Source organism: Erinaceus europaeus, chromosome 13 (genome assembly GCF_950295315.1).
Source record: "Erinaceus europaeus chromosome 13, mEriEur2.1, whole genome shotgun sequence".
NCBI classification, from domain to species: domain Eukaryota; kingdom Metazoa; phylum Chordata; class Mammalia; order Eulipotyphla; family Erinaceidae; genus Erinaceus; species Erinaceus europaeus.
The window spans coordinates 64564727-64592678 of NC_080174.1; the positions used below are offsets into that span (position 1 = coordinate 64564727).

The following is a 27952-nucleotide window of genomic DNA, read 5'->3' on the forward strand; positions in this document are numbered from 1 at the left end:
TACATCTAGTGGTGTAGCTACTGCACTACCCCCCAGGCTACAGCTGTTTCTTTAAGACTTTCTTTTTATGAGAGAGGACTGCTGTGTAATATGCTATGCAATATTCTGTGCAGGGGATCAAATTTAGGACTTCACACATGCAAATTGGAGCTCTACTTTAAGTCATATCTGACACAAAGGCTGTTTCTTTAATGTGTCAATTCCCATAGTCCATCTCCCCTTTTAAGAATTATCAAGTCAACATGGGACTGGCAAAGATTATTATTAGTAAAGTAAGTAAAGAAGTGAAGGACAACTACAGGATGATTTCACTTGTGAGTGGAACATAGAGAATTGAAATACATGAACTTGAAAAAAGAAAGGGTGTGTGTGTGGGGGGGTGGTTATTGTTGGAAGGGGTGGTGTGGAATTACACCCCTTGTATTATCTTGTAAAACACTATTAAATCACTAATAAAATAGATATTTAAAAATTATTTAGCCAAAAATTAAAGAGAATCAGATATAATAAAATCACATTTTTGACTTTTAATTATTATTTAAACTTTAAGGATTAGCGAAAAAGAGAGCTAAGCATTTGGAAGGAAAGGCTGGAAAGTTGTTGGTAATGAGTGCTCTAGCCTGGTACCCTGATCAAACAGCCAATACCATTTTTTTTTTTTATTGAGTTGAATTAATTTTCCCTTCCCTGTTCTTTCTCACCATATCTGCTTACTTTACTTTAGGTGGTAATTGTATTAAGATTTTTAACACTTTACTGATTCTATTTAGGAAATTTGTACATAGACTCCAGGCAAAACCTCCCTCCATCAGTGATGCCACCCCCGGGTTATCCTCATATCCCTCAGGCACTCAGCACTCCAGGAACAACGATCACAGGTAATTTGGGGATTTGGGTTGTGTTGTTAAGACAGTGGGCTGCAAACTCTGTGCTGGTGAATGGCTTCAGGTGTTACATTGGCTATTTGGACTATATGATCAAAGTTTCTTTTCATGTACAACATCATGAATTTAATTGTTTTCCTGCCTAAGAAGGATAGAGGTATAGCGCTTGTCCTGAAGCCTCAGTTATCTTTGAGTTTATGTGACACGGACAGGACTTGAGCAGTCTTCTTGAATATATTCTGATTTAGTTCCTATATATTCTGTTATATTCATTCTAATGTAACCTCCCCAGATATATTTTTCAGGGAAGCTCTCTAAAATGGAGGTAAATTTCTGGAGTTACTGTTTGATAACACCCTACCCCTTGGTTTCTAAGTGTGGTTGCACTTAGCAAGGAGTTAGAAGGAGGTGGCAGGGATCCTGCACAGTTATCTCAGCAACAAACTAGAGACTCGGAAAGGGTGATTTCTTGACTAGAGCTTCCAGTTTAGTCATTGGCAAAGCCAACTCTCTAACCCTGGTGTCTGGATTTCAGAGTTGTTTTACTCATACACCAAATAACACTTTACATAGACTTTTAGAGGAACAGACAAAAGACAATGGATTTAACACCCTAGGGATAGAACTTTGTGCCAGGCAGCATGAAATAATTAGGACCAGGTGGCATGTCCTTTGAGGAACTGTCTTTAGCATTTGCCAGTAACTTACAGGTGGCAGTGTATGGCAGTTAAGATGAATTAGATGGCCAGGGTTTGGCTCCTGGTGAAATGAGGATTATAAGAGCCACCTGACTGAAGGCTTCTGAGTGGGTTAAGTGAGGTAATCTGTGCTGGATGCACATAGGAAGTAGTCAGTAGACATTCATTTATTCCTTTCTACTCAAGACACTATTGATGTTAACCTCCTTTCTTCAGGTCATCACGGAGCCATGAATCAACAGCACATGATGCCTTCCCAAGCCTTCCAGATTCGGCGTTCTCTGCCTGCAGATGACATCCAGGATGACTTTGATTGGGATTCAATTGTGTAGAGCTTGTTCTGCAAGGCCCAAGACTCTAGTGTCACCTTTCTGTGCTGTGAAGAGAAAGGCTTAAGAGAATCCAGTTGGAGAAAACAAAGTTGCTAGTCACTTTACTAATGTTATCAGAGTTTCTTTTGAAGACAATCAGAGAGTTTAGCTGGATAACTTATGGCTTTTATCTGACCCAAACAAGTACTACATGTTTGTCTCCCTGCCAGCTGCCCTATGTAGCTCCTAACTATTGTGTGATTTGAACAACTTTTGCATATTTGTGTCAGTTTGATGTTGACCACAAGTGCCAGACTGATTTTTCAGACAGAGCCTATTTTGCTGCAAGCAGTTTATAGATGCATATGTGTAAATATATGTACAAAAATTACTGAAAGACTTCAGTTTTTTCTAATTGGATTGCTACGTCTTGAAAGGAAAGTTACTGTGAGTTTATTCCTTGTTAGGCTATTTTCTGTAGGATGCTTTCTACTGATGTAGGTAACTGAAAGGAAATAGATTTTTTTCAAAGCCAGTTCCCATTTCATTTTTTGCTGAATTGTGGGTAATGAGTTCTACTCAGCAAGCAAATAACCCAGAGTGTGATATTCTCCAAGCAATCTGAAGGGGCATGTAATTCCTGAGCAGCGTAAAGAACTGACCAAAATTTTTTTAATTCCTGGGAGATTTAATGTAGTTTATGTTGTACCATGTCAATGTCAGTCTTCCTAAGTCTGCATTGTAACAATTCTCAGATTTATTTCATCAGTTAGCTATACATTGCTTAACTCTTTAATCAATGCCTCTAGATTCACTTTATGTATTTATTATTCAAAAGTGTTATTTTAATATTTATTACTACCTTCTGTGAATGCTCAGCTCATATTGGGTTCATTCAGAAATGAATTGTCTGATAGCACGGGATTATTTTTCAGATTGTGTCATTCGCTTTAATGTTACTCCTTTTACCGTGTGAGTATATTTATCTTAGCATTCCTACCAATTGAGACATTAACTAAAAAGCTTTTTTTCCCTGGAATTTAAAAGTTCAGTTGTACAACAGAACAGAACAGAACAGTGTTTATAAAACACTTTTTCTCACTCATTTTCTTCCCATCTAAAAAGCTCTGAAAGGAGGATTAGAGCCACACACAAGTTTGCCTCAGTCTTCAGTGCAATTATTGTTAAGTGGTCTGCTATTTCTCTTGTCCTGTGCATCTGCATGCATGACCTTTGGCTACATACTTTGAAATGCAGCCTACTTGGAGGCTTTATTAGTTGTTTAGTTGTCTCATATTCTGTCACAGTTATTTTGTTTGTATGATTGTCTTAGCTTTATAATAAAACTAAAAAATTAATTTTTAAGTGAGTTCTTTAGTCCAAAGACAGACAGATAGATTGATAGATAGATAGATAGGGAGGGAGGAATGGAGAGAGAGAGATAAAGTAGAATTTCAGGTCTAGCAGAGAAATATTTTCCATCAACTACCCACTGGTTGGTTTTTAGTGTTGTCGTCTCTATTAGCCATATTTAAATCACTTTAATTAGCCTTGGTGACTCTGGTTGAGGAATCTCTACTTGAACTAAATAAGACTTTTTTTTTTTTTTTGGTATGTGTGTGGGTACTTTTTGTTGTTGTTTGTTTGTTTGGTTTGTTTTTGATGCAGTGTTGCCTTGAATGAATCACTGGGAAGCCAGCCATCATAAGGATTGGTGAGGTTGGGGAGAAAGGAAGGGCTGTATGTTCCTGATTGGACCTTGCTTAGCATGAAAAAGGAAGCTCCATTCCAGCCCCTTGGATCACTAAAAAACAAAAGATTCAGGAAAGGCAACCAACAGACCCCTCATAGCTGGTTCAAGAGGCAAGATAAAATAGCAGCCCTGCAGAGTAAAAATTTGAAAAGTAAAGAGGGGAGGGATTTTAAATAGTCTGCTCAAGTCACTGTTTCTAAATATTAAAATAGCTGTTTTGAAACTTAAGATTGCTTGGGTAGCAATGTGCACTTTAAAGAATTTAGGTATTGGAATGCAGTCTCTTATATTGAGTGATTTGAGTAGAAATCACTGATGAAGTTTTTATTTTATTTTGTTTGTTTTTACAAATTGTGTGAAGCTAATTTTCTATTTAGCAATCATTTGCTGATTTGCAGTGATCAATATTTTTATGAGAACTTAAACCTACCAAGAATGGCCCTGGAGGCAGAGCCTCTCCTCAGACCTATCCCACTCTTACTATTCAGGGGGCCCAGGAGCCCAAGAGAGCCCTCTAGTGGGCCAGCACACAGGGCCTCCGGACGAGGTGCAGAGCATCCCTCCCATAGCCATTTCACTTTGCTGGTTGTTAATGCAGTGCAAGTTCTCTCTTGGGCTAAGTTCACTGAAGACTTTTAGGGGGAAAATAAATGCATATAATCAAATGGGGGCACTCTGTCCAGGAGAATAATCCGACTGGCATTTGTGGCAGTTTTTGAAATGTGTATGTATTCAAGTGTGTTCTTGTAAATATGTGTCTCAGATGTACTTTGAAGTGGGAGGGAATCAACTCGGGACTATTTCAAATGGAATAGAGTATTTTGATATTGTTCATTCAGAGGGTGATGTGTACATATCTATATTGTATATATGTGATGAAAACACATTAGCTTTTTGTGCAAACACAATCTGCTCTCTGTACTGCTGTTGGACAGTCAGTGTTTTAATGTTTCTACAGTTTTGCTATTGCACGATTTCATATTTTGCCTCTATGATGAACGGCACCCATTCTTTGTAACTGTTCAGTGCTGTAAAGAAATATTCCAAGTGTCATTAGGATTGTTGCTGCCAGACTGATATGCATGAATGGCACTTAAAATATATTATGTTAACTCTGTCTTTAGCTACCATTGGTCTGTTATTTGCTACACTCAAGGAAACAAAATTGGACCTAATCCAGATTTATAACTGAAGTCAAGTCCTTGGAGTCTTTGACATTGTGTCTCTTGTTGTTGCCATTTATTATCTGAGTAACTGTGAGTTTGGGAAATAACTTCTGAGTTTCATCTTCCTAATCTTACAATATCTACAAAATGAGAATGATGTCCATCCCTTGTGGAATTGAATTAATTAATGAATATGCACAATTAGAACAATGCCTAGGACAAAAAAAATGCAAACTGCTCAGTATGTGTACACTCTGCACTAAGCAGATACTGGTATCCTCATCTCACAAGTGGGGAACAATTCAGAGGTATAGTGGCTTATTTCAGTCCTTGCCTGGCTAGTAGCAGAACTCAGGTTTGAATACAGAGCACTTGATCCAGGGTCATGTTCTTTTCCAAGAGAATTCCCCAGTCTCAATTCCTACCTTTGCCTACACTCTTGCTTCCATGCTGCCTTTCCACAGAGCTCTTTCCAAAATGTGAAAGTGGACCGTAACATTTGCTGAGCACATACTGCATCAAGCATTCCCATAAGGAAGCTACACTTTTCTACCTTTAGGACATACAGACTTGTCTAAGACTGATAGCACTAATGTCAGTCCAAGGAATCTACCTAGGGAAGCCACTCTGAAGGTTCACCTTGGCAAAAGAAGATTTTTTAAAAAACAAAACAAAAAATCATATATAAAACTGGAGGAGAAGAAAGAAATAGAGTACCGCTCTGGCCTATTCAATGTCAGGGATTTAACTCTGTGCCACCTCCCAGACCTTTTGCAAAGCAAGTGATATAAGAGTTAGGTCACTCTAAGAACTGGGGTAATAGCTAAGACTGCAAATTGGGCAAAGGTTATTTCATGCTGAAGCCAAAGTTCAAGGTTCAGTTCCCTGCACCACCATAAGCCAGAGCTGAGCAGTACGCTGGTTAAAAAAAAAATAAAGCTAAGCAAAACAATCCTATGAGATAAGTGGTGGTGTCCCCAACACTGTTGAAAGTGGGCATATAACTACAGTTCTTCAAGACATCTTCCTGACCAATTCCATTACCCCGTTCAAGTCTTCTTGATATTTCTCCCCCCATTTCCATTTTTTTGTTTTTGTTTAAAATATCAACAAAATCATAGGATAAGAAGGGTACAATTCCCACCACCAGAGTTCTGTATCCCATCCCCTCCCTTGAAAGCTTTCCTATTCTTTATGCCTCTGGGAGCAAGGACCTAAGGCCATTATGGAGTACAGAAGGTAGAAGGTCTGGCTTCTGTAGTTGTTTCTCCACTGAACATGAGTATTGACAGGTCAATCCATATTCCCAACCTGTTTCTATCTTTCCCTAGTGGGGCAGGCCTCTGTGAGATGAGGTTCCAAGGTACACTTGTGAGGTCATCTGCCCCAGACAATACCTTTGGTTCACCTGCATGTTAGCGGTGAAGCAGGTCTGCAGGTGTCTTATCTTTCTCTTCCCCCCCCCCCCCGTCTGTCTTCCTCTCCTCTCTCTATTTCTCTCTGTCCTATCCAACAATGACAACAACAAACTACAACAAGGAAACAAGGGCAACAAAAGGGAATAAAGTATTTTTTTAAAAAAGTGCCATTTACCTGGCAGATTTATTAGCTTCCTAAGGTCTCTGTCTTACTAGATCTGTAGAAAAATCCGATGCTGTAGTGCTTTGGTGCCCCATTTTTTAGGAAAGAACTTCAGAGAAAAGTCACAATGTGTTGCTGCATTATAAATGTATTTAAGCAAAGCATGCAAATCCAGTTAGACACCAAAAAGGAGGAATGGAACTGTTTAGTGTTAATATGGTTAACTATCCACCTATATCCTACCTGTGCCCCCCAATGAGTGTGAAATGGAAGATTCAAATCTGAAACTATAATTGGCATCCACTTCCATGTGCTTCTGTGCCTGAGTGTCTCAATATGAGAACCATACTGATTATGATTCTAATGGATAAAGACATATAATCTCTACAATATTGCAACTGGATGCAAGCCAGCTACTTCAGATAGACTACCACCAAGAACTAGAAAAGCTGGCTGTGGTAGGCATATTAAAACATAGTGTATTTATCACCAACAAAGTGCCTTTATGGGGGATTTTCAAGAGTGATTTTGAACTTGATCTACCCATGTTTCTCCATTTACTTGACTAGTCAAAACGTGTCAAGCACACACCTGTTAAAAGGCTATACCAGAGACAGAATTCAAACCCTAGTCATGGCTGTCTCTGATTCCAATGCAAGCAGTGCCCCTGAGCACTGCTGGCCTCAGAAGTACAGAATAGACAGCTCCCAATCACTACTGCTATTAACTACTTACTCCACACAATACAGATTGTCATGTTTACTCTTCAAAATAGCTGTGTGGGAGATACCCTTTACTATCAACCTCATTTTGCAAATGAATCTGAGCCACAAAAAGATCAATTCACTTGCCCACACTCATCCAGCTTCTAAGTGATCCCAGTAATATCATGCAGCAATAGAAGCAGGATCTCGAACCAAGTTGTGTTAAGTTTTTCAGACTCCAAGTTATCAGGCAAGTCAGAGGAGGGTAGAACAAAGCTCAGGCTGCAGGAGCACTAGTGGCCAGCAGAGGGCAGAGGGCTGCCAGCTGTGTGCCTTGTTTCTTAGGGAGGTTTCCTTTACCACTGGGACTAGGCTCCCTTCCTTGGCAGCCCCTAGAGCCCAGTGCTGCCACGAAGTAAGCACCTCAGTGGTCAGTTCCTAAAATCTCCCACGGCAGAGCTTGCTGGAGGGAACCAAAGAACCACTCGAGTTCTCAGCGGTGCACTTGGTGGGGCTCATTCCTGAGGAGCCTCTGCACATGGCCCCCACTCCCCACTCCAACATTAGGGTGGAAAAGGTGACCGACCCTACCATGAGCACCAAACCCTGACTCTCCTAAGCTGTTGCTTTAGTGGGCTTGGTTCATACCGGGGCTAAGCGCTATTGAGACAGGTATGATAAAGACTGTGGTGGAACCATTCACACACTTGGCTTCTATGAGTTCACCCCTGCCTTCCCAGCTTTGCCTTGGCCAAAGCAAGCCATGTTGTCCAACTCCTGCAGCTGTCACAAACATGGCCATCGCCACCATTTCCAGGGCCTGACAGCTGTGGTCTGAGTTAGCACCGCCATCTCCCTTTTACTGCTGGATGTTGTCACACAGAGAGATGAAGTCATTTACCCAAGGTTAAAGTCAGTGAGAGGAAACCCAGCCTCTGTGTTCACTCTCCCCTGTTGTCCTTGACCTCTCTCTGGGCCCATCACCACACCTACCCCACCGCACCCTATCCCAGCCTGAGCTGACATCACTGGATAAATTATGCTTCTCTCATATTTCAGCCCCCAAAGGTCAGAGAGGCAACTCCCTGTCTTAGACAATGGCAACAAATAATCTGAGTGTGAAGGAACAAGTCCCTTAAGTTGATTGAATTAAGAATCCCCCATATAGAAAGCTAGGTGATTTTGGTGATTAAGAGCAAACCTTTAGAGATAATGAAGGAATTCCCCCTTTTCCCCTACCCAAGGACAGCAGAGAATTTCTGATTAACTAAGAATGTTACCGAAACCCATCTGTTTTGTAACCTTTGTGCCTCGATGGTTATCACTAACCTGCCCACTTGCTTCCTGGCGCCGCATGATAGTTTCGGAATGTTTATTCTAGGAATGTACTCATGTGACCCCCTTAAAGCCCCCCACTCCTGTTCTCTTTAAAAGGAGATGAGCTCCCAGCATCTGAGACTCTCTCCCAAACAATGGGGCCACTGATTGGCACCCCAGCTTGGGGGGGTACCCCTCAGGTTTCCTGAGGTCCCAGTGATCTGTGTCTGTTCTGTGTTCTGTGTCTGTACATGTGTAAGTTTGTAATAATGGCTATTTTATGTGTTTGTGTGAATAAATACTTCAACTTCCTCTATTTCTTGTGTCGGCCTCAGTTTGTCTCAGTGTGTAGTGGGTACGGTCTGAAGCAAAATACGTAACATGAGGACACTCCTCACCCTTCCCATGCCCGAGTGATGTCCACAGGTAAGGATCTCCCAGGAAACAGTCTTTCGGCTTCTGTGGCAGTGTAAGAAGGCCTATGTTGGGTGACTGTGTATTTGTAAGTCTTAGACCCAGGTGGCCATTAGTCAGGGTTACTGGGATGGTTGTGTGACTCTCTCATTGTGCCCATGAGGTACTGTGTGTGTGAGACTGTTGGGCCTGTGTGACCATATGAGCATGTGCCTCCCCAGGTGTGTGTGTGATTGCATAGCTTGTATGACTGACTACACCTCGAGTCTGTGTGCTCATAAGCTGCCCAGGAAAACCCTCTGCCTGGGGTGGGAAAGCCATGGCTCCTTACCAAACTCTTAACTCCTTCCTTCCATTTCAGCCTTATTAACCTCTGTTGCCTCACTCAAGGACTCAGATTCTGGTAGATGCTTATCTCAGATGAAGCTGGGCTCCCTTCCAGGCACAGAAAGGGTTAAGTTAGTTTTCTTCAGATGAAGTGCTTCCCTTTTCATTACATCCCTGGCCTTGCTCCAGCTCCTCTCCCCTGAGCTCCTCTCTCCCTAGTCTAGCCCACCCAAAGCTTCTGGTCAGGGCAGAATCCAGCCTCATGTGAGCTGCTGTCCTATGGCCTATGTTTTCTTCAGGCCCTAAAGGCCAAATAAATACAGAAGCTATGAAAGAAACATAGACTTTGGAGTCAGAAGGAAGTGCCTCTTCTATGCCCTTTTCCTTATCTGTGGAGTGGGAATACAATGCCTTGGCTTTTTGTTGTTGTTGTTGTTATTACAAATGCTTTTTATTTTATCTATTTTTTACCATCACTTATTATCTCTCTTTTTTATTTTATTTTTTTAAATTTTTTTATTTATAAAAAGGAAACATTGACAACACCATAGGATAAGAGGTGTACAACTTTGCACAATTCCCACCACCAGAACTCCATATCCCATCCCCTCCCCTGATAGCTTTCCTATTCTTGAGAGCTTGTTTGGAGGTTCTGTCAGGGGAGCTTAGTCCCTCTCTATTCAGGGAAGGCCATCCTCTTTGAAGGAGCGGAGCGCACAGCTTCGGGAGGGACACACATGGAGCTGTGAGGGAGGAAGGGGGCACCTGCCTAGCCAGCCAGATCAACTGAATCAACCCTGGCAATCAATGGGGTGACAGATGTCGCAGCCAGATCACCCTCACATCCAAGCTTTCCTATTCTTTAACCTTCTGGGAGTATGGACCCAAGATCATTGTGGGATGCAGAAAGTTGAAGGTCTGGCTTCTGTAATTGCTTCCCTGATGAACATGGGTGTTGATAGGTCAATCCATACTCTCAGCCTATTTCTCTCTTTCCCTAGTGGGGAAGGGCTTTGGGGAAGCGGAGCTCCAGGACACATTGGTGGGGTTGTCTGTCCAGGGAAGTCTGGTCGCATCCTGCTAGCATCTGGAACCTGGTGGTTGAAAAGAGAGTTAACATACAAAGCCATGCAAATTGTTGACCAATCATGGACCTAAAGGCTGGAATAGTGCAGATGAAATGTTGGGGGGGGGGTCCTCTATTTTGTATATAGCTAGTAGGCATATTTTAGTTATATTTCAAAGGGCCTGTAGCTATACTAGTGTTTTTTGTTTGTTTATTTGTTTTTTGCCTGAGCCTGAGCCTGAAATCTGATATGCAGGGGGATCCAAGTTATTGTCTGGGGAGATGATGTCATGGCTGGGAAAGGACCAGAAAGCTGGATGAGGGAAGACAGTAGCTCCCTAATATGAGAAAGGGGTATAAATATTGTTGACTGTTACCCCCATCGATTTGATGTGATCTGGGGCTCATAATTAGCTTAGGAGCCTGTGTGACCTCTGCATCCATCTAGATCTTAGCTCACATTCTGTGGTCATGAGTAGGAACATTCCATGCTGCCCAGTATCGACCCATCTTCCTCAGATGTAGCATAGAGTATATTGTCCAGCCTCCCTTCAGAGGATGGAACATTCTCTACCATCGTTGATCCATGTTGAGGGCAAGGTCCTATGGGGGTCCACAAAGGGGTCCATTGTGTTGTTCCTGATAGAAATGACCAGTAACAATGGAGAGAGCCTTGCCTCTTAAGTACTGATGAGAGCACAAACTGTCAATGTAGCTATGCAAATCTTTGGTCCCAAGTATTAATCTTCCTACCTCCCTCCCTCTCTCTTCTTCCACAGGCTTTCTGTTGCCACATTATCAAGACCAGTTGTTCTCCAACCACCTCATTTTTTCAGTCTACCCCTGATCCTCTCAGAGCACAGCCAGGGGCAGAATGCAGCTCTTCTCTCCTGGATTAGGGAGACTGCCATATCCAAACAGTCTGTTCTCAACACCAACTGCTATGTCTGTCTAAACCAAAGTTCTTCCCCTGCTCTGACATCGCTTCCCACTATCACCAAGTTAGGAGCAGATTCCTTTAGCTTAGTATTTGTTTGTTAATTATTATTTTTTGTGTAGTGACAGGGAATGATTCTAGGGCCCTGTGCATGTACAATATATATGATAGAGAGAAATTGAGAGGGGAGGAGGAGATAGACACCTGCAGACCTGCTTCACCACTTGTGAAGTGACCCACTCCCACCCCTATAGGTGGGAAGCCAGAGGCTTGAACCAGAATCCTTGCGTGTTCCTTACACTTCATACTACGTGTGCTTAAGCTGGTGCACTGCTGCCCGCCCCCCCCCCCCCAGTTCTTTTGTTCTTCACTTCATTTTAAAAAATTGAGTAATGAGACAGAGGGGCCAACCAGAGCATCACTCTGGCACATGTGATGCCAGGAACTGAACACAGAACTCATGCCTGAGAGTCCAATACTTTTCCCACTAAGCCACAGCTCCTTCATTTTTCTTCCAAGAATGGAATGACAAAGAGACACAGACCATAGCACCAGTCTACCATTCACGGAGATCCTCCCTCCATCCCCCATGAGTAATGTTCCTGGTGCTCTCATGTGGTGTCAGGTCTTGAAACCAAGCTCTCCTGCAGGAGCACTGTGCAAGTCATCTTTCGACCCCGGGCCTAGAGTTTAAATCCTCCTCTTAGATGCCCAGCACTATTCGTAGCAGTGTAGTGCTGCTCTAGCTTGTCTCTTTCTCTGTGCCTTACATGAAGCTCTCTCATATGCAAAAAACAAGTAAACAAATTTATTTATTTACCTTAGGAGGCAGGTGGTGGCACACTTGATTGAAAGTAAATATTACTATGTTCAAGGACCTGGGTTCAAGTCCCATGAGTGGTGAAGCAGTAAGAAAAAAAAACTATAAAATTGTGTCTTTTAAAAAAAATCTTTTTATTTATATATTACTGGATAGAGACAGAGAGAAATTAGAGGGGAGGGGAGAGACAGAGCCCTGCTTCACCACTCATGAAGCTTTTCCCCCTGCATGTGGGGACCAGGGCCTGGAACATGTGTCCTTGAACACTGTAATGTGAGCGCTGAAGCAGGTGCGCCACCGCCTGAACCAGAAATGTGTCTTCTCTAACAGTTTGTCACAGCACACTCTACTGCAGTCCCTCCTCCTCGCTCTTGCACCAGCTTGCTCTGCCTTTGCTCGACATGGCTGAAGTCTTCCTACCCATGAGAGCTGTGCTTGAAACAGCACCTCATCTGGCCAGTGCCCTCAGACCTGGCCTGGAAGGCCCCTATCTCTGCATGTTCCCCATGGAGCCCGGTGAGTCCATGCCCTATCCTCTGTTCTTGCTGTCTTCTGGGCTCTGGGGCATGTGGTGGGCATTCTAGCTGTCTCTCTCCCTCCTGGAAAGTCTTTGGTGTTGGGGGCTGTCCCAGTGCCCATGGCCTGGAACAAACTGGGGTGGGGGTGGGAGTGGGGGAGGCAGCTGATGTCTCTCCCTCCACCTGACCCTACCCCCACCCCTAGGGGAAGCAGATGGTGAATGGAGCGCTTTGCCCACCTCTTCCTGGCCAAGCCACGGGGTGCAAGAGCCTGCTACTGAGCAAACAACCTGACCAACTCTCTGCCCAGTTCCCAGCTGGCCTGAGCTTCAAGGGAAGCAGCCATTATATCCCCGGGCCCAAGGGCAGGTGGGAGGAGCATTCTGCTCAGCATGGGCTTGGATTCAAGCCAAGAAGGTTCAGATTCTAATCAGTCACCCACCTCCTAGGTGAGCTCTGACGTACTCTTCTCAGAGCCTCAATTTCCTCTCTTGTAAAATGGATGTCATCGACCTACCTCACAGGGTCTGACTCATTGGCTGCTTGCTTCTTCATTCTTCCCTTCCTTAAAGCTGGGAATCTGGGCTTCAGGAGATGGTGCAGGATATGGACAGAGTAGAAATTTAAGCTCTTTTCTTGGGCACTTGTGAAGATGGGCTCTGTTATGATATTGATAGCTATGTGGCCGCCCCCACACACCCAGGAGTCCTCCTGGTTGCAGTGAATCTGATTATGCATTTGTCTGGCTGAGATGTCTCATGTTTGTGTCCATACTCACCTTCTCCATTGGCCAGGCAGCCCTGTGCAGTGCACTACCAATAGTACTATATGTTCATAGCACCTGTAAGCATCCTTAGGAAAGTTGTGGTTTCTTAATCTAACTGGACTTCTAAGCATCAGATTACTCATCTACAAAATGGAGTTTTATAGTTATTTTTAGGATTTATATATTTGCTTTCATGAGACAGAGGGAGGGATGGAAGGGGGTGGGAGAGAGAGATAGAGAGGCTGGGTGGTGGTGGTGTACCTGGTTGAGCACACGTGTTAAAATGCACAAGGACCTGGGTTCTCCCCCCTGGTCTCCACTTGTAGGGGGAAAGCTTCTCAAGTGGTGAAGCAGTGCTGCTGCTCTCTCTCCCCCCCCCCCATTCCGTCTTGATTTCTGGCTGTCTCTACCCAATAAATAAATAAATAAAATAAAAAAATTTAAAAAAGAGAGAGAGAATGAAAGAGAGAGATAAGAGCACTGCTCAGTTGTGCTATATGGTGATGCTGGGGATTGAACCTGGGATCTCTAGGGCCTCAGTTAAGCTGCACTATCTCCTGGTCCCTCTACAGTTATTTATTTTTCTTTCCTCCCCTATCCCCTTTCTCTCTCACCACCAGGGTTATCACTTGGGCTTTGTGCTCACACACTAACACCACCACTTCTTGTGGGCATTTTTTCTTTTTTTGATTTAATGATACAAAGAGAAATAAAGTGGGAAAGAGAGGAAAAGAGATACTCACAGCATTGTTCCACCACTCATGAGCCCTCCCACTCCCCGCAGTACAGACTGAGAACCCCAAATACCCCTAGGTCCACCTGTAAGTAATGCTGAGGTATGTGTGGGTACACAGGGACAATTCTTTGGGATTTAGCTTTGGCTCTAAAGGTCAGGAAACCTGGGGTTCCAGGAGGACCAGAAGATCTAGCATGCGTCAGTTCAACATAGAAGGAGCTGAATTCACACTTGAACCCTCAGCTGGTTCAGGGAAGTAAGGAGGCAAGGGAAGGGGCGTTGCTCACATTTCCCAAGGGAGACACCAGAGATGGGGTTGGGTAGGGTAGGGCCTGTAGGGCTGACAGCTGGGAACCATTTCCTCTTTCCTGCAATGTTAAGCTACATCACTTACAATCCTCCTCTGGTCCAGCCCTTCCTGGTACCAGGTAAACCCTGACCAGGGTGCTTCCGTGAGCAAGAGGATTCAGGAATTCCTGAGATATCTGCATCTTTGAGGAAAAAAAATCTGAAAAATCAAAGTGAACTAGATCCCAGGATCCTTTAGCCTACTTAAGCCTCCCCGTTAACATGAGATCAAATCCTAACTCATGTGATTGTGTGTGTGTGCGTGTGTGTGTGTGTGTGTGTGTGTAAGAAAATTGCTGTTTATGCTGAACACAGATAATTTTCCTATTGAAACATTTTCCTCTCAAAAGTAACAGGAATCCCAAAGCTCAGAGCTAGATCACCTAGCCTTTTCTCATCCCCTCTCAGTTCAAAATTCTTGCATTTTGAATATATTTTATTTGTTTGTTTGTTTATTGGAAAGAGACAGAGAGAAACTGATAGAGGAGGAGGAGACAGAGAGGGAGAGAGATAGAGATACCTGCAGACCTGCTTTTCAATGCTTGTGAAGCTTCCTCCCTGAAGGTGGGGACGGGGGCATAAACCTGTTTCTGACACATGGTAAAGTGTGTGCTCAACCAGGTGCACCACCACCTGGCCTTAAAATGCTTGTATCTTGTAATGACCAGCATCTTCTAACCACATCTTCAATTTCAAGTACAGACTCAGTTCCAACCACAACTCTCTACCAAGGAACCCTAAGTTCATCCCAAACCAACTTCCATGACAGTTACAATATCCACAGCCCACACCCCCAGTCCTAGCTGCATGCCCCCCAACCCAGTCCAAGCCCAAAGCTGGAAAACCCCCATTGGATGTCCTGACCCAAACCTTAGCTTGAATCTTAACTTGGCCTGCTACTTCATTTTGTCCAAACTTCATTCCATGCCCAATGACAACCTAAAGGCCTATCATAATGACGTTAACTCTAGCCAAACCCAATTCCAGCCCCAATCTCAACCATAGCCACACTCCTGCTCTGTACCTGCTGCTCACTTCCATCCAAATGCAATAAATTCTGTGCTTAAGTGCATACATCTCCAGTCTCCCTTTTAACTCAGACTCCACAGTTGTAGCATACCTTCACCCCACCCCCAACCTCCCTGCACACAAGCTCATCCTGCTCTCTGCTAGCAGAGGGCACCCCATTAATAGATTGCATGTAACGTCCACACGTGTAATCAGAGTACACACACACACACACCTTTTTATTCTTTACTTAAATTTTAAAAATTAACATGAAAGAGGCAACTGCACACATACACACATACACACACACATTCCCTGCAGTGTATATATACACACCTTAGCACATGCACATATTTAGTGTGTATGTACACACATACACAGAGACACACACACAAGGGGGAGGAAGTTCAGTCTAGCTTGGGACTATCTGTAGTTCAGATCCAGTCAAACAAGGTCACATAGACCCTCCTGCATTCTGATAAAAGGTTCAGTCCTGGAAACTGAGAAATTTGAGTCCACAGGGGGCCTCCTTCTCTCTGGTTGCTCCTGCTTCCCAAATAAGCCACCTCTGGTCTGAGGGATGGGTGTGGAGGTGCAATGGGAGACTCACCACTTGGCTCTCCTTTGTCCTTAATAGCACCCTTTTGCCAATTCATAAACAGGTTGTAATTCCCCACTATGGGTTTCTCTTTGTCCCCTCCTCTGTAATTTCTCTCCTACTGCTCTGGAAATCCCACTTTCATGCAGAGATACCAGGATCTGAAGAGACTTCTTGAGGAGAGTCAACCTAGGTGCTGTCTTCATGCAGCCATCTTGACTCTGCCCCACACATGCTGAATTGGTAGTAGGTAAGACGGGAAGCCAGAGCCAAGTCCTTCCTCAAAGTCAAACCAGCACCTGCCTTGGTCTGAAGTCTTATCTCTCATCATTTGAAAACACTTCTCCCCAACCCATCATGGAATCACTTGCATTCCCCTGAATACTCCAGGTCCATCTCACCTTCTGGATGTCCCAAATGTAGCATCCTCTGCAAGAAATGGCCTTTGATCCCTAGTCCCTTTTTTAAGGAAATTGTCACCCATTCTGGCGTAGAGGCAGGCCCAGCCTCCTTTGGAATGAGTTCCTGAACTTCCCTGCCCCTGGGATTGGTATATGTGTCAGGGGTGGGGGAGGTGGCCTTTCTAGTCCTACTCCTCAACCCCCATCCAATCACTGCACTTTCAGTGTCCAGACTTCCCCAAGGGCTGGCTGTATGCACACCCTGCCCTAGCACCACAGTTCCAAGGCAGCTGTTAGAGGCTGTGTGGTTGCTGAATACACTCAAGACCAAGCCCAACTATGGGTCAAAGTGGGTGCCCCGGGAGGGGCTGGAGTTCTGCCAGCCCCCCCCACACACACACACTCCAGGAAGAAGTCCTTATCTTTCACGGTTGTCCTGCACCTTATCTGATTTGGCTTCACTTGACAGGTGAGCAGATGAGGCACTGACAGAGGCCCCTGGGTTACTCAGTAACCTTGCCCCCTTTAAAGTCCTGCCATTCCCCCCTGAAACCCAGTGCCAGCCACTCCTCTCTCTCAGCAGTGCTGCCATGAACACTTTCTTGCTATGCTCGCTGTGCCTCCTTGGGGCCTGGGCTTCTCTGGCAGATGGAGTCACCGTGCAGGTAAGTCCTGTCACTACTCTGGTCCAACCATCTCTCTACCCCCAGCACCCATGGCCTGTCTCCTGATGGGACATTCCCTTCTTGAGTCTGGAGTGAGGAAAGGTTTTCATAGAGTTTTGCTCTTCCTCAGGGAACCCCTTCTTAGTCCTGCTCTGGACCCCTTACCCTTCACACCTGGAGGAGAAACCCCCAGGTAGAGTAGAAAAATGACCAATGTCTGAGGGCTCACCAAGGGCCAGACTCCTGCACTATCTCACTGGGGTTCCATCATCATCCTGAAAGGGATGCATAGTCCCCTGTGCAAGGGGTAGAAAACCGAGCCCCAGTGAGGTTCTGTAATTGGCCATAAGCACATGGCTGGGAATTGTAGGAGCTGGATTCAAATTCCAACATCACTCCTCAGTCATGTGCTCAGCCAGACCACCAGCCTGGGTTCCAAGAATCACCTGGACAAGTGGAGGTCCTGACAGTTGGGTGTACCCACAGTGCAGATGCCATCCATCCTGGGGTCCCAGTCTGTCCCAGCCAAGTCCTGGAAAACCTTTTATTGCTTCTCAAACATTAAACAGGTTGCAGGTTGGAACTGTCAGCCAGGTGATGAGCTGGCACTGCGCTCAGTCAGACATGACAGCCTGGGCATGGCCACGTGGAAACAGGGTGCCTGAGTCCTGGTCCCAGCTTTGATTCTCCTTTAGAATCAGCACATTGGGGCCGGCAAGATAGCACCTTGGAAGGGTGCCTGCTTTGCCATGTGTGTGACAAATTCAGGTTTCAAACCAGTCCCCACAGCACTGGGGGAAGCTTTGGTGCTGTGGTGTCTTCTTCCTCACTCCCTCTGTCTTTCTCTTTATCTGAAAAAGTCAGCTCAGAGTAGTGAAGCCCTGCTGATAACAACTACAATCGGGGCTAGGCGGTGGGGCACCCACTTAAGACCTCATGTTACCATGCATGAGGACCCATGTTCATGTTCCTTCAGGGGAAAAGCTCCCTCCATTTCCTCTTCCTTCTTCTCCTCCTCCTTCTTCTTCCTCTCTCTCTCTCTCTTTCCCTCCCTTCCATGCTCCCTCCCTATCTTGCCCCACCTCTTAATTTTTCTCTGTTCTCTCTCTCAGTCTCTCTCTCCCCCTACCTCCCCTTTTCCTCTCAACTTCTCTCTGAAGGGAAAAAAACAAAAACTCCTTAAGTGATGGATTCCTTCTGCAGGAACTGGGTCCCAGCAGTAATCCTGGTGACAACTGGGGAAAAAAAAAAAAAAAACACCAGCACCATATCTGCAACTTGTTGAGCACTGAGGGGTTCTCTGCCACCGTCTCCCCACCCACATTTCTTATGTATGTCCCCCATTGCTCACACATAACACAAAACTTAAGCTCTCAGACTGAAATAACCTCAGAGCAAAACGAGGATTCCAGCCCAAGGTCTGGCTGCCAAGTTCTGAGAGCTGACTGCCTCATACTGTCTTGCAGTGTAGCGTCTGGCTCCCACATGCCACAGGCACTGCCTGTGTGCCACTGGGGACATCTTTAGGGTATGTCCTGGGGGCAGCAGTCCGCAGAGAGCCGGGTGCAGTCTGGCCTCACAGTCTGGTCTTGTCTGATAAAAGGATGGAGAGTTCTCCTTTCCCTTGGAGTCTGTGAAGAAGCTCAAGGAGCTTCAGGAGCCTCAGGTGCCCGGCATGTGGAATCGCAAGAAGTTTGCTGGAACCCTGGTTCCCGCCCTCTGTAAGAACCCACAGTTCCCCAAAGAACTCCTGTCACTGTGCAAAGAGACCAATGCCCCGGAGATCCTCAAGAGACTGGGTGAGCTGCTTCCTCTCTGATTGGGAGGATTTGGGAATTCTCTGATTGGTGGTACTTGATGATGAGGTGTTCTCTGATTGGTGAGTCTCAGGGGCTTTGCTTGGTAAGACTAGGGTGCTCTTCTATGATTGGTGGATATGTTAAACCCTAGGCTGTGATTGGTTCTAAATTGAAACGGGTGAAGTTGACTTTAGGAAGATTTGACTGGTGCGTTGGTGGCATTGTGTTCACATCCTAGTCAGTTTGATCTTAGCTGTAGCACCTTTCTGCATAGAATCTGCACTTGCTTGGCTAGCTTCAGATAAATGTCCTGATTTGGGGCTGAAAGCCCAGTCAAAGAGTACAGGTTTGGGTTTCTCCTGGGACTGACTGTCAGAAGTCCGGGCTCTGGCCAGGGGAGGGAGAGGGTTTTGGGAAGAGGAAGCTGACTTCTTGGAATCCCTTCTCTCTTGTCCAGCAACCATCGCAGAAGACCCAAGCACTTGTGAAATCTGTGCCTTCGCTGCCTGTGCAGGCTGCTAGGCTGGCTGGTGCCCACTGCCTCCTGCTTTGCCCCAAAGGATGAGCCCTGCCCAGACATGGAGGAGCAAGAAGAGAACTACGTGGGGGAAAACCCAGCAGTTAACCTTTTCTGAGCTGCTGGGTGCTTCCCAAGATGCACTCCAAAGTTCAGCTAATAAACCGATTCCAGAGTACTCTGGACATTGCTTTCACTCCTTCTTTCCTCCATCCAGTCTACTCATCCAGTTTTATGGATGACTTAACCCTTCCCTAGCAAGCTCAGGGATTTGTGTGCTCAGTGCAAGGACCCCACCCACCCTGCTAAGCTACCAAACTCCCTGGGGCTGCCACCACGCATAGACACCGCATTGACACCGAGGGCCCTGGTTCTCCAGGCCACCAATGGGGTGTGCCTGTTTTGCTTTCCCATCTCCTGGAGTCACTAAGTCACAGGTGAGCTCAAGAGTCTGTGCTGGTTTGAATGTCCAGCTCAGACTCCTGACTGACTTTGGGGCTGGCCCCAAGCTCTAAAGTATTCCTGTGCCTCAGGAAGTGGGTCTCACTGAGCATGCCAGCGCTGGCTCTTGTCCTCTTGCCAGGGCTCACATCCCAACTCACAGCTCTCCACATTACTTCTCCTTCTTCATGCCACACTCCTGCCAGGGTAAACTACTCAGGCGCCAAGGCTTTCTCTCATGGCTTTGCATCAGAAACTTTTCCTAGACCTAGTAGAAATGGCTCCCATTCACTCCTTGGTGCTCCCCGAGTGCTTTGATCACTCACAATCCCTTGCACAGTTCTATCCACCTTGTAGGTTAAAGGCTAGGGGAGGTCCACCATGTCATGGATGACAGTACGAAGCTACAATATAAGGCAGAGAAAAGCAAGAACCATGCAGTAGCAGCCCTGTGGACCCTGCAGTTCCTTGGCCTTGTGAGCACCAGATCTTTCCACATACTGTGTGATATTAGGAAAGTCCCTCTCTCTGTGCCTAACACTCTCCTTGTAAAACTGGTAGCCAGGCTAGCTGAAGTTCAGGCTACCTGCAGACATAACTGAACTCAATACATGGTAAATACAATGAAAGTTGGGAATTGTTCTGACAGGGGTGTGGTATGGGATGAGGTCACAAAACAAATGGGAACAAGGAAAGCAGTGGCAGCCAGGGTCTTGGGGGTGAGCGATGGAGGGGAAGTGCCATAATGTGATTCAGGAGACATTCCCTGGGACTCAGGATGCAGAGGGTGAAGTGTTTTCAGGTCAGGGAAGTTTTTATGAAGGGAGGAGTGATGTGAGTGTTTGTTTTAGTTCTTCAGCATGGATGGAATTTCAAAGCCAATGTGGAAGGAGGAAGTGACAGGGCACTGCAGGGACTGGAGTGGGTGCAGATGGAGAGATGAAGAAGGCCCAAAGCCCTAGGACAGTTTAGGGCCTTGTCTGTAACATGGAGATGATATTAGTCCCTTCTTTGTAGGGTTGAGTAAAGATTAATTGAGATAGTACAGAAGAGGTTTTTAGAGTCCTGCCAGACTATGGTGAGGACTTTGTCCACAATGCTGTTGCTGTTGATTTTATTTCTGTGCAGACAGTTCTGCCTCTTGTTTGCATGTAGTAGGTACTGTCACTAGCAGTTACCTCCCTTCACTGCTTCTTTGTTAGGGAAGGAAAACTAAACATAGTCAAAGAGAACAGTGGAAAGGGGGGCCAGATGGTGCATGGGCTCAGCTTGGGCTTGAGAGGTGGCACTAGGGAGCTGTAGATGGGTAAGAGGCACTGTTATAGCAGCTCAGTGGGTTCCTTTAGCAGAGTGGTCTGGGAGAGCCTACAGCATGCAGGGCAAGAAGGCCCCACCTTGAGTGACGACAGAAGGAAGAGCATGAGACTAAAGAGGACCAGGAGGTACTGCTAGGGTGCAGAGCCAACCCTGTCTGTGGAAGAGGGGTAGCTGGTGTTGGAGCTCTGGTGCTTGTGGCCTAGTGCTGAGACTGAGACTGGGTGGTTTACACAGCTGGGAGACTGCAGGGTTGAGCAGAACTAGGTGGTTGAGAGGGACAGCTGATCTAGGGGAGTTCACCAGGTTCCTGGGTGAAATGAATGTAGAGGCCACTACTCCTTTGTACTTGGTTGTCCTCTTCTGTGTGGATCGAAGCTGGAGAGGAGCCGACAATGTAGAAAGGCCCTACTCCTAGGTAGTTTAGAGGGTGAACTCTGTCCCAGTGTTTTGGGAAGAGGAAACCTTTGCCACTCCACTGAACTTGTGATTCTGGACTAATTAGTTGTCTCTCTGCTCCTGGCAGGGTGGAGATAGCAGTAATAAGAGCACTTGCTTCATTAAACTGTTGTGAGGACTCCATGCGTGAATATATACACTGGGTTCAGAATCTCATCTAGATTTGTCATACCTCCTGTTTATAAGTTCTCATGCTATGGAAACTGGCAAGAGACCACAGAATTCCCAGACACGGTTTTACTGGGAGGAAGTCAGCTCAGGCAGCAGGTGCACTTGCTGGCTCTGTGAGAGGAGCCTGTGCGATGGGATTGAGAGTCAGGGGCACGTGGACACAGCTGGCTTCATTCAGTCCATCCTAAATTAATTCATCCAGTCAGAGAGAGACAGGTGGTCAGACTAAGTCCGCTGATTAGGAACAGCTGGTGTCAGTGAGCAGCCCAAGCCCACCAGCTAGAGATGGTCGTACTCAGCCCAGGTGGGAGGGCAGTGGCTAGCAGGTGTTCAGATACTTTCTTCAACATCCTGCTTGTGGTAGTGGGAGTTCCTTACTGCCCCAGCTCTCCACTTTGGGAATTTCTTGACTTGGCTTCAAGGGAAAAAGTTGGCCAAAGTTCTTTATCTTGACTGGCAGGTTATGGGCTATTAAAAGGGAGTTCAAGTTCTCGTCCTTTTCTGGCTCAGGGTACAATAACTGCTCAGAGAACACTGCTGTTGTTCTTATTAACATTTCTCAGGGGGCCGTGCAGTGGCAGGCTTGGTTGAGCACACATGTTACCTAATGTGCAAGCCTGCATTCAGACCCCCAGACCCCACCTGCAGGGGGAAGCTTCATGAGTGGTGAAGCAGTGCTGCAGGGGTCTCTTTTCTCTCCCTCTCTCTTTTCTCTTCCTCTCTCAATTTCTCCCTGTCTTATCAAATAAATAAATGAACTTGGGGCCACTAGGATGGAGAGAGGAGAGTGGAGCTTCTATCAGGAACTGACCAATGGGTTCCAGGAGCCTGAGGAGAAAGGGAGCCCAGGAAGGTAAGGATGGGGGCCAAGGACCATCTCCTTTGGCAGAATCAGGACCATTCAACATTGACCATGGGCATGAGGAGAAGGTACCACATTTGCTTCTGCTCCACCTGCTTGAAGCTCCATCTAGTGTGGATGCCTCTTTCCCTTCTCCTCCACTTCCTTCTGTCAGCCCCAGTAGAGCACAGGTTGCTGCTGGCCAGGCCTTGAGCTCAGCTTGAGGGGTGGATGGTCCAGGTCACTCTTTGTTTCTTAGATCTGTGGTCTTGGGAGATTATCCCTATATGAAACTTCGCTCCCTCTTCTGTGATATAGGGCTTAGAGAATCAACTCCTCGGGGACTGGGAACCAGAGGAATTGCCATTCTCACCTTTGTCTGCATCCTGGTGAGCTTCCTTGTCAGTCCTGCCCATGGTTCCAGGAATGAATGAAAGGACCCAGGACTGTTGGTGGAGAATCTTTATTCAGCAGCAGCCTCCCCTCAGGACCAGACTCTCTTCTCACCCCTCACCCACGGGCTCTGTGCCAAGTTCAACCACCTGGGCCCCAGAAACATGGCAATGACTTCTGTGTCCAGGTCCTCCGGAGTCTGGATAGGAGGGGAGGCTGTGAAGGCAGCAAACTAGGGGGTGGAGGTAACCAGGGTGGGCTTGGCACCCAGAGCCATCTCAGAAGCAGCCAGTGCAGGCAACATTCACACACAGCTCACAGTCATCGCTGGCGATGGTCCCTAGCAGGGGAGAGAGTTGGTCAGTTGAATCCAGATCTGCCACCTCTGTGGCCCTGGGAGCCACTGCTTAGGCAGCCAGAGAAGACCCACTAGCATGGCCTGACAGAGGCCTCAGCATCTTTCTTGCAGACTAATAGCATGGCACATTAGCTGCCCTGGAAGTGGTACAGGAGGTAGAGTGCCTGTCTTGTAAGAATGAGGGTCTGAGTTTGATTCTGGCACTGAGTGTGCCAGAGTAATACTCTCGTGATCTCCCTCCTCTCTCTCTCTCTCTCTCCCCCCTCATTATTAGATAACATTTTCTTAAAGAAACACGATACTTTATAAGTGCTTGGGATGTGGTCTGGAGGGTTGTGTGGTGGCTAGAGTCCTGGACTGGTAGGCATGAAGTTGTGGGTTCCATCCCCAGTGTTGCATATGCCAGAGAGATGTTCTGGTGTTCTCATAAAAAAACAATTTTAACAAAAGAAGTGAGTGGGGGCCAGATAGAGGTACACCCAATTGAACATACACAATACCATACTTGAGGACCCAGGTTCAAGCCCCTGGGGAGAAGCTTCATGAGTGGTGTAGTAGTGCTGCAGGTCTCTGTTTTTCTTTATTACTCTCTCTCTCTCTCTCTCTCTTTCTTCATTTCTCTCTGTCCTATCAAATAAAAAGGAAAAGAAATGGCCAATGAAGCAGGCACCAAGCCCCAGAGGTAACACTAGCAGCAATTAAAAATAAATTTAAAAGGGGCCAGGTGGTGGTGTACCTGGTTAAGTGCACACATTACAGTGAACAAGGTCCCAGGTTCAAGCCCCTGGTCCCCACCTGCAAGGGAAAGCTTCACAAGTGGTGAAGCAGGGCTGTAGGTGTCTCTCTGTCTCTTTACCCCTCCCCTCTCAATTTCTCTCTGTCTCTATCCAATAATAAATACATAAATCTTAAAGAAAGAAAATTTAAAAACTAAAATAAATTGGGGGCCAGGCAGCAGCGCAGCAGGTTAAGCGCATGTGGCGCAAAGCACAAGGATTGGCATAAGGATCCTGGTTCAAGCCCCCGGCTCCCCACCTGCAGGGGAGTCGCTTCACAGGTGGTGAAGCAGGTCTACAGGTATCTGTCTTTCTCTCCCACTCTCTGTCTTCCCCTCTTCTCTCCATTTCTCTCTGTCCTATCCAACAATGATGACATCAATGACAACAACAATAATAACTACAGCAACAATAAAAAAACAAGGGCAACAAAAGAGAAAATAAATATAAAAAAATAAAATAAATTTGAAAAGCGAGTGAGTGGCTTGGGTTCTCTCTTCCTAGAGGTGTCTGGGTGGATCACTTCAACCCTCTTTGCAGAGTTTTCCGTTCTGCTGAGCACTGTCAGCAAGTTGGCATGAGGACAGAACACAGGCAAAGGGAAAGGTACAAAGCCTGGTCCTTAGTAAGTAACACTAGCTAATGGCTGCTTTCCTCTGACCATCTCTGCCACACCCCACTCATTTCAGCTTAGCTGTCACCTCTTCTTGGAGTCTTTCAAAAGTCTTGTCAACTACTGAATTGTTTCACTCATATGTGGAATCTAGAGATAGGATACACATGAACTTAAAAAGAAACAAAAGCAAAATAGAAGCAAGCAGACTGTTTCTAAGACTTGTGAGAACTATGGTGGATTATATCTGGTCAGTGGGAGCATGAGGACACAAAACTTTGGTGGTGGGTGTGGTGTGAAACTATAATCTTACAATCCTGTAACCCACTACTCATTACAAATAAAAAAATGTTAAAACACTCATGCCACCCCAGATGTGAAGTTTCTTATCTCTCTGTAACCACTGTGCTTCCCCACACCCTCCTGTAGTACATCATGTTCCCGGGTCCCTCCCCTGGCCTGCATCCCAGCTTTGAGGGATAGCAGGGGCCCTTGGCGTGTCTTGCCTCCAGTGTCCCAGGTGGTGGCTGGGGCTGGAAGTTATACATCCCCTTGTCCTCAGCCACTGGTGGTGTTGCTTAATAGAAACAACAGGATGGGGCTGGTGGAGAAGCAAGGAGCAGGGGTGACTGGGGTTCCAGGAGACAGTACCAAGGGCAAGAAGCACTTGTGGAGGGAGGGACACTCACTCAGGGCTTGGAAGATGCTGGCAGCATCATGGGACTTGCAGATGGGCTGGAGGTCTAGTGGCAGGGCTGGGTGGTGGCACATGGAGGGCAGGAGGCTCTGGTCCTGTAGGTTCACCTGTGGGTGGTGACTGGGCACCCACATCCCCTCCAGGTCATCAAGCTTCTTCACTGACTCCAGGCGAACCTGGAAGCCTTGGTACTGGGAGAGGAGGGAGTAACACCAAGGTGGAGTATCAATCACGGGTAGGTGCGTCCCACACTCCACCCCCTAGCCCCTGCTTCCTCACAGACCCCCGTGAACCTATAGCTGAGGTTATGAACACAGTGGTGCAAGGCCTGGATTTTGGAGACCTGCAGACCTGATTCAAATCCTACCTCTCACTGACCCACTCCTGTCTCTTCCCACTGAGTTGCACCCCACTAATGGGGACAGTTGTGTTTCACTCCCTGTGGGTGCCTGGTACCCAGGGCCACCAATTTGACAATTGAGGGATCTTCCCTGAGCAGGTGTGGTAAAATGGCAGTAGCCCCAAGCTGGTCAGGCTGTGAGGCAGAACTGCAGGGGGCAGGGGAGGTTGGATTCTCCACTGCCAGCCTCATGGCCCCTCTTGCTCCTTCCTAAGGTGCCCCTGCCTGTAGTCTAGCATGTGACAGCCAAGGCCACTGGCATTCTGTCCTGACTCAGGCAGGCCCCAAGTCCAGGACTCCTCCCAGCCTCACATGCACCCAAACCGTGTGTGTGTGTGTGTTCAAGGCTTAAGCGTGCATGATCTCACTGCTCCAGGTCACTTTGTCATTCAGAGAGACAGAGAGCAAGAGAAAGAGACAGTTCAGAAGCTGCTCTGTGACCATAGCATCTTCCACGGGGGTGGGGGGGGGCAGCCCTGGAACCAGGGCCTCATGTGTTCCCCCTGCTGTCTTGCCTGCAGTATTTGCACTTGCTATGCCTGTGCCTGGAGCAGCCTTCCCTGGGGCTGCACGTCCTGCCCTGCCTGCAGTGTTAATGTAAGAGCGACCTGAGGGAAACCTGCACTCACTCAGTCTTATGCACTGGTGACTGGAGCTGCCGGGCGTAGAGTGGCTCTCCCACCCTTGCCCTTGAGAGCTGCTCCTCAAGGTCAAGTCCTGTGTCTTATCCTACACAGTCTCTGCTGAGAAGCAACTTTTGAGAGCGGTGCTGGATCACAGCAGTTTATTATTGTTATGAAAGCCACCACCTTCAGGATCAGCATCAGCATTCCAGTTGCCCTACCTACCAGCTGTTTTGGTCCCCACATCATGATTGCTGTTGGGCTGAGTCTGTGCCCTGTGGCTCCCATTGCCCCATGGTTTCCCAGGCCCCTTCTCAATCCCAGTCTTCTACTGTGGGGTACTTTGGGCAAAGGACAGGCTGGCTAGGGGAGACTCACCTGGATGTAGACGGATTGTGTGCTGTACACCAGCACCAGGAGGACCACAGCCACCTTCGACAGGAACTCTGACACCATGCTGCAGCCCACCTCACTCTGCACCCCACCTCTGCTGTCCACCTGGCTTCCACCTGCCTCTCCAGCTAGCAGCTCTTTATAGCTGTTCCCAGTGCCCTGGTCACTCATTAACAGGCCAATTGGGGTGGGGTTGACAACTGACTGTCTTTTTGACAAGCCTGAGTCTGTTCCCAGGCTGAGGGTTTGGGCTGGGAGGCCCAACACGCATGGGAAAATAATACTGTCTGTTATTGATCCTGATGGGTGCCAGTTGTGGGGGGGCTTTGGGCCACAGCACTTTCCTTTGCTCATGCACTTTCCTTGTGAGTGGAATGAGGGGAAGACTCATTTCACAGACAAAGAAAATAAAGCTCAAGGGGTGAAGTGTCTGGCCCCACGTCATGGAGCTAGTCAGTGGCAGAGAAGAGATTCATATTTTTGTTTTGCTTTTTGTCCCTTTTTTTTTTCACTCCTGCATGATTCCTCCACTCATAGTAGATTATATTTAATTTTATTTTAAGATAGAGGGAGAGAGGGAACACAGGGAGGGAGGGAAGGGGGGATGGAGAGAGAGAGAACACAGCTCTGCTCCACCACCTGCAAAGCTTCCTCTTTACGTGGTGCTACAGTGTTCCTGTGTCGAGACTGGGTCTTCATACATGGCCAAGTGTGTACTCTACCAGGTTAGTTAAATCCTGGCCTCCAATCATGTTAAGTGAGATCAGCCAGAAAGAGAAGGAAGAATATGGGATGATCTCAATCATAGACAGAAGTTGAGAAATAAGAACAGAAGGGAGAACACAAAGCAGAACTTGGACTGGGTTTGGTGGACTGCACCAAAGTAAGACTCTGGAGTGGGGGTGGGTGAGGGTTCAGGTCCTGGAACATGATGGCAGAGGAGGATTTAGTGGGGATTGAATGGAAATATGGAAAACTGAGAAATGTTACACATGTATAAACTACTGTTGACTATAAACCATTAATCCCCCAATGAAGAAATTAAAAAAAAAAAAAATCCTGGCCCCATGGTGGTTCTCCTCCTCCTCCCCCTCCTCCTTTTTATGAGAATGAAAGTAAAGGAGTACAAGAGGCCAAAT

At 46.6% G+C, this 27952-nt stretch overlaps 3 protein-coding genes across 6 annotated transcripts in view; 2 read left to right on the forward strand and 1 right to left on the reverse strand.

Annotated features, from left to right (window-relative positions):
• FOXJ3 (forkhead box J3) overlaps positions 1-4763 on the forward strand; it is a 108881-nt gene extending 104118 nt beyond the window's left edge. For all 4 annotated transcript variants that reach the window (XM_016189577.2, XM_007526107.3, XM_060206101.1 and 1 more), the window contains 2 exons: positions 771-878; positions 1799-4763. In XM_016189577.2, coding sequence (XP_016045063.1) covers positions 771-878; positions 1799-1914 — 224 coding nt within the window. In that variant the 3' untranslated portion in view covers positions 1915-4763. The remainder of the gene's footprint in view (positions 1-770; positions 879-1798) is intronic.
• Positions 4764-16922: 12159 nt separating this feature from the next.
• GUCA2A (guanylate cyclase activator 2A) lies at positions 16923-19494 on the forward strand. The gene is made up of 3 exons (XM_007526108.2): positions 16923-17018; positions 18622-18817; positions 19275-19494. Exons 1-3 carry the CDS (start codon positions 16944-16946, stop codon positions 19337-19339), a joined length of 336 nt encoding a protein of 111 aa, XP_007526170.1. The 5' UTR covers positions 16923-16943; the 3' UTR covers positions 19340-19494.
• A 3513-nt stretch (positions 19495-23007) lies between these two features.
• On the reverse strand, positions 23008-26912 carry GUCA2B (guanylate cyclase activator 2B). Its single transcript, XM_007526129.3, has 3 exons — positions 26799-26912; positions 25390-25588; positions 23008-23293 (listed from the first exon to the last, which is right to left on the reverse strand). The coding sequence occupies exons 1-3, from the start codon at positions 26874-26876 to the stop codon at positions 23232-23234; spliced, it is 339 nt and encodes a 112-aa protein (XP_007526191.2). The 5' UTR covers positions 26877-26912; the 3' UTR covers positions 23008-23231.
• Positions 26913-27952: the final 1040 nt, after the last annotated feature.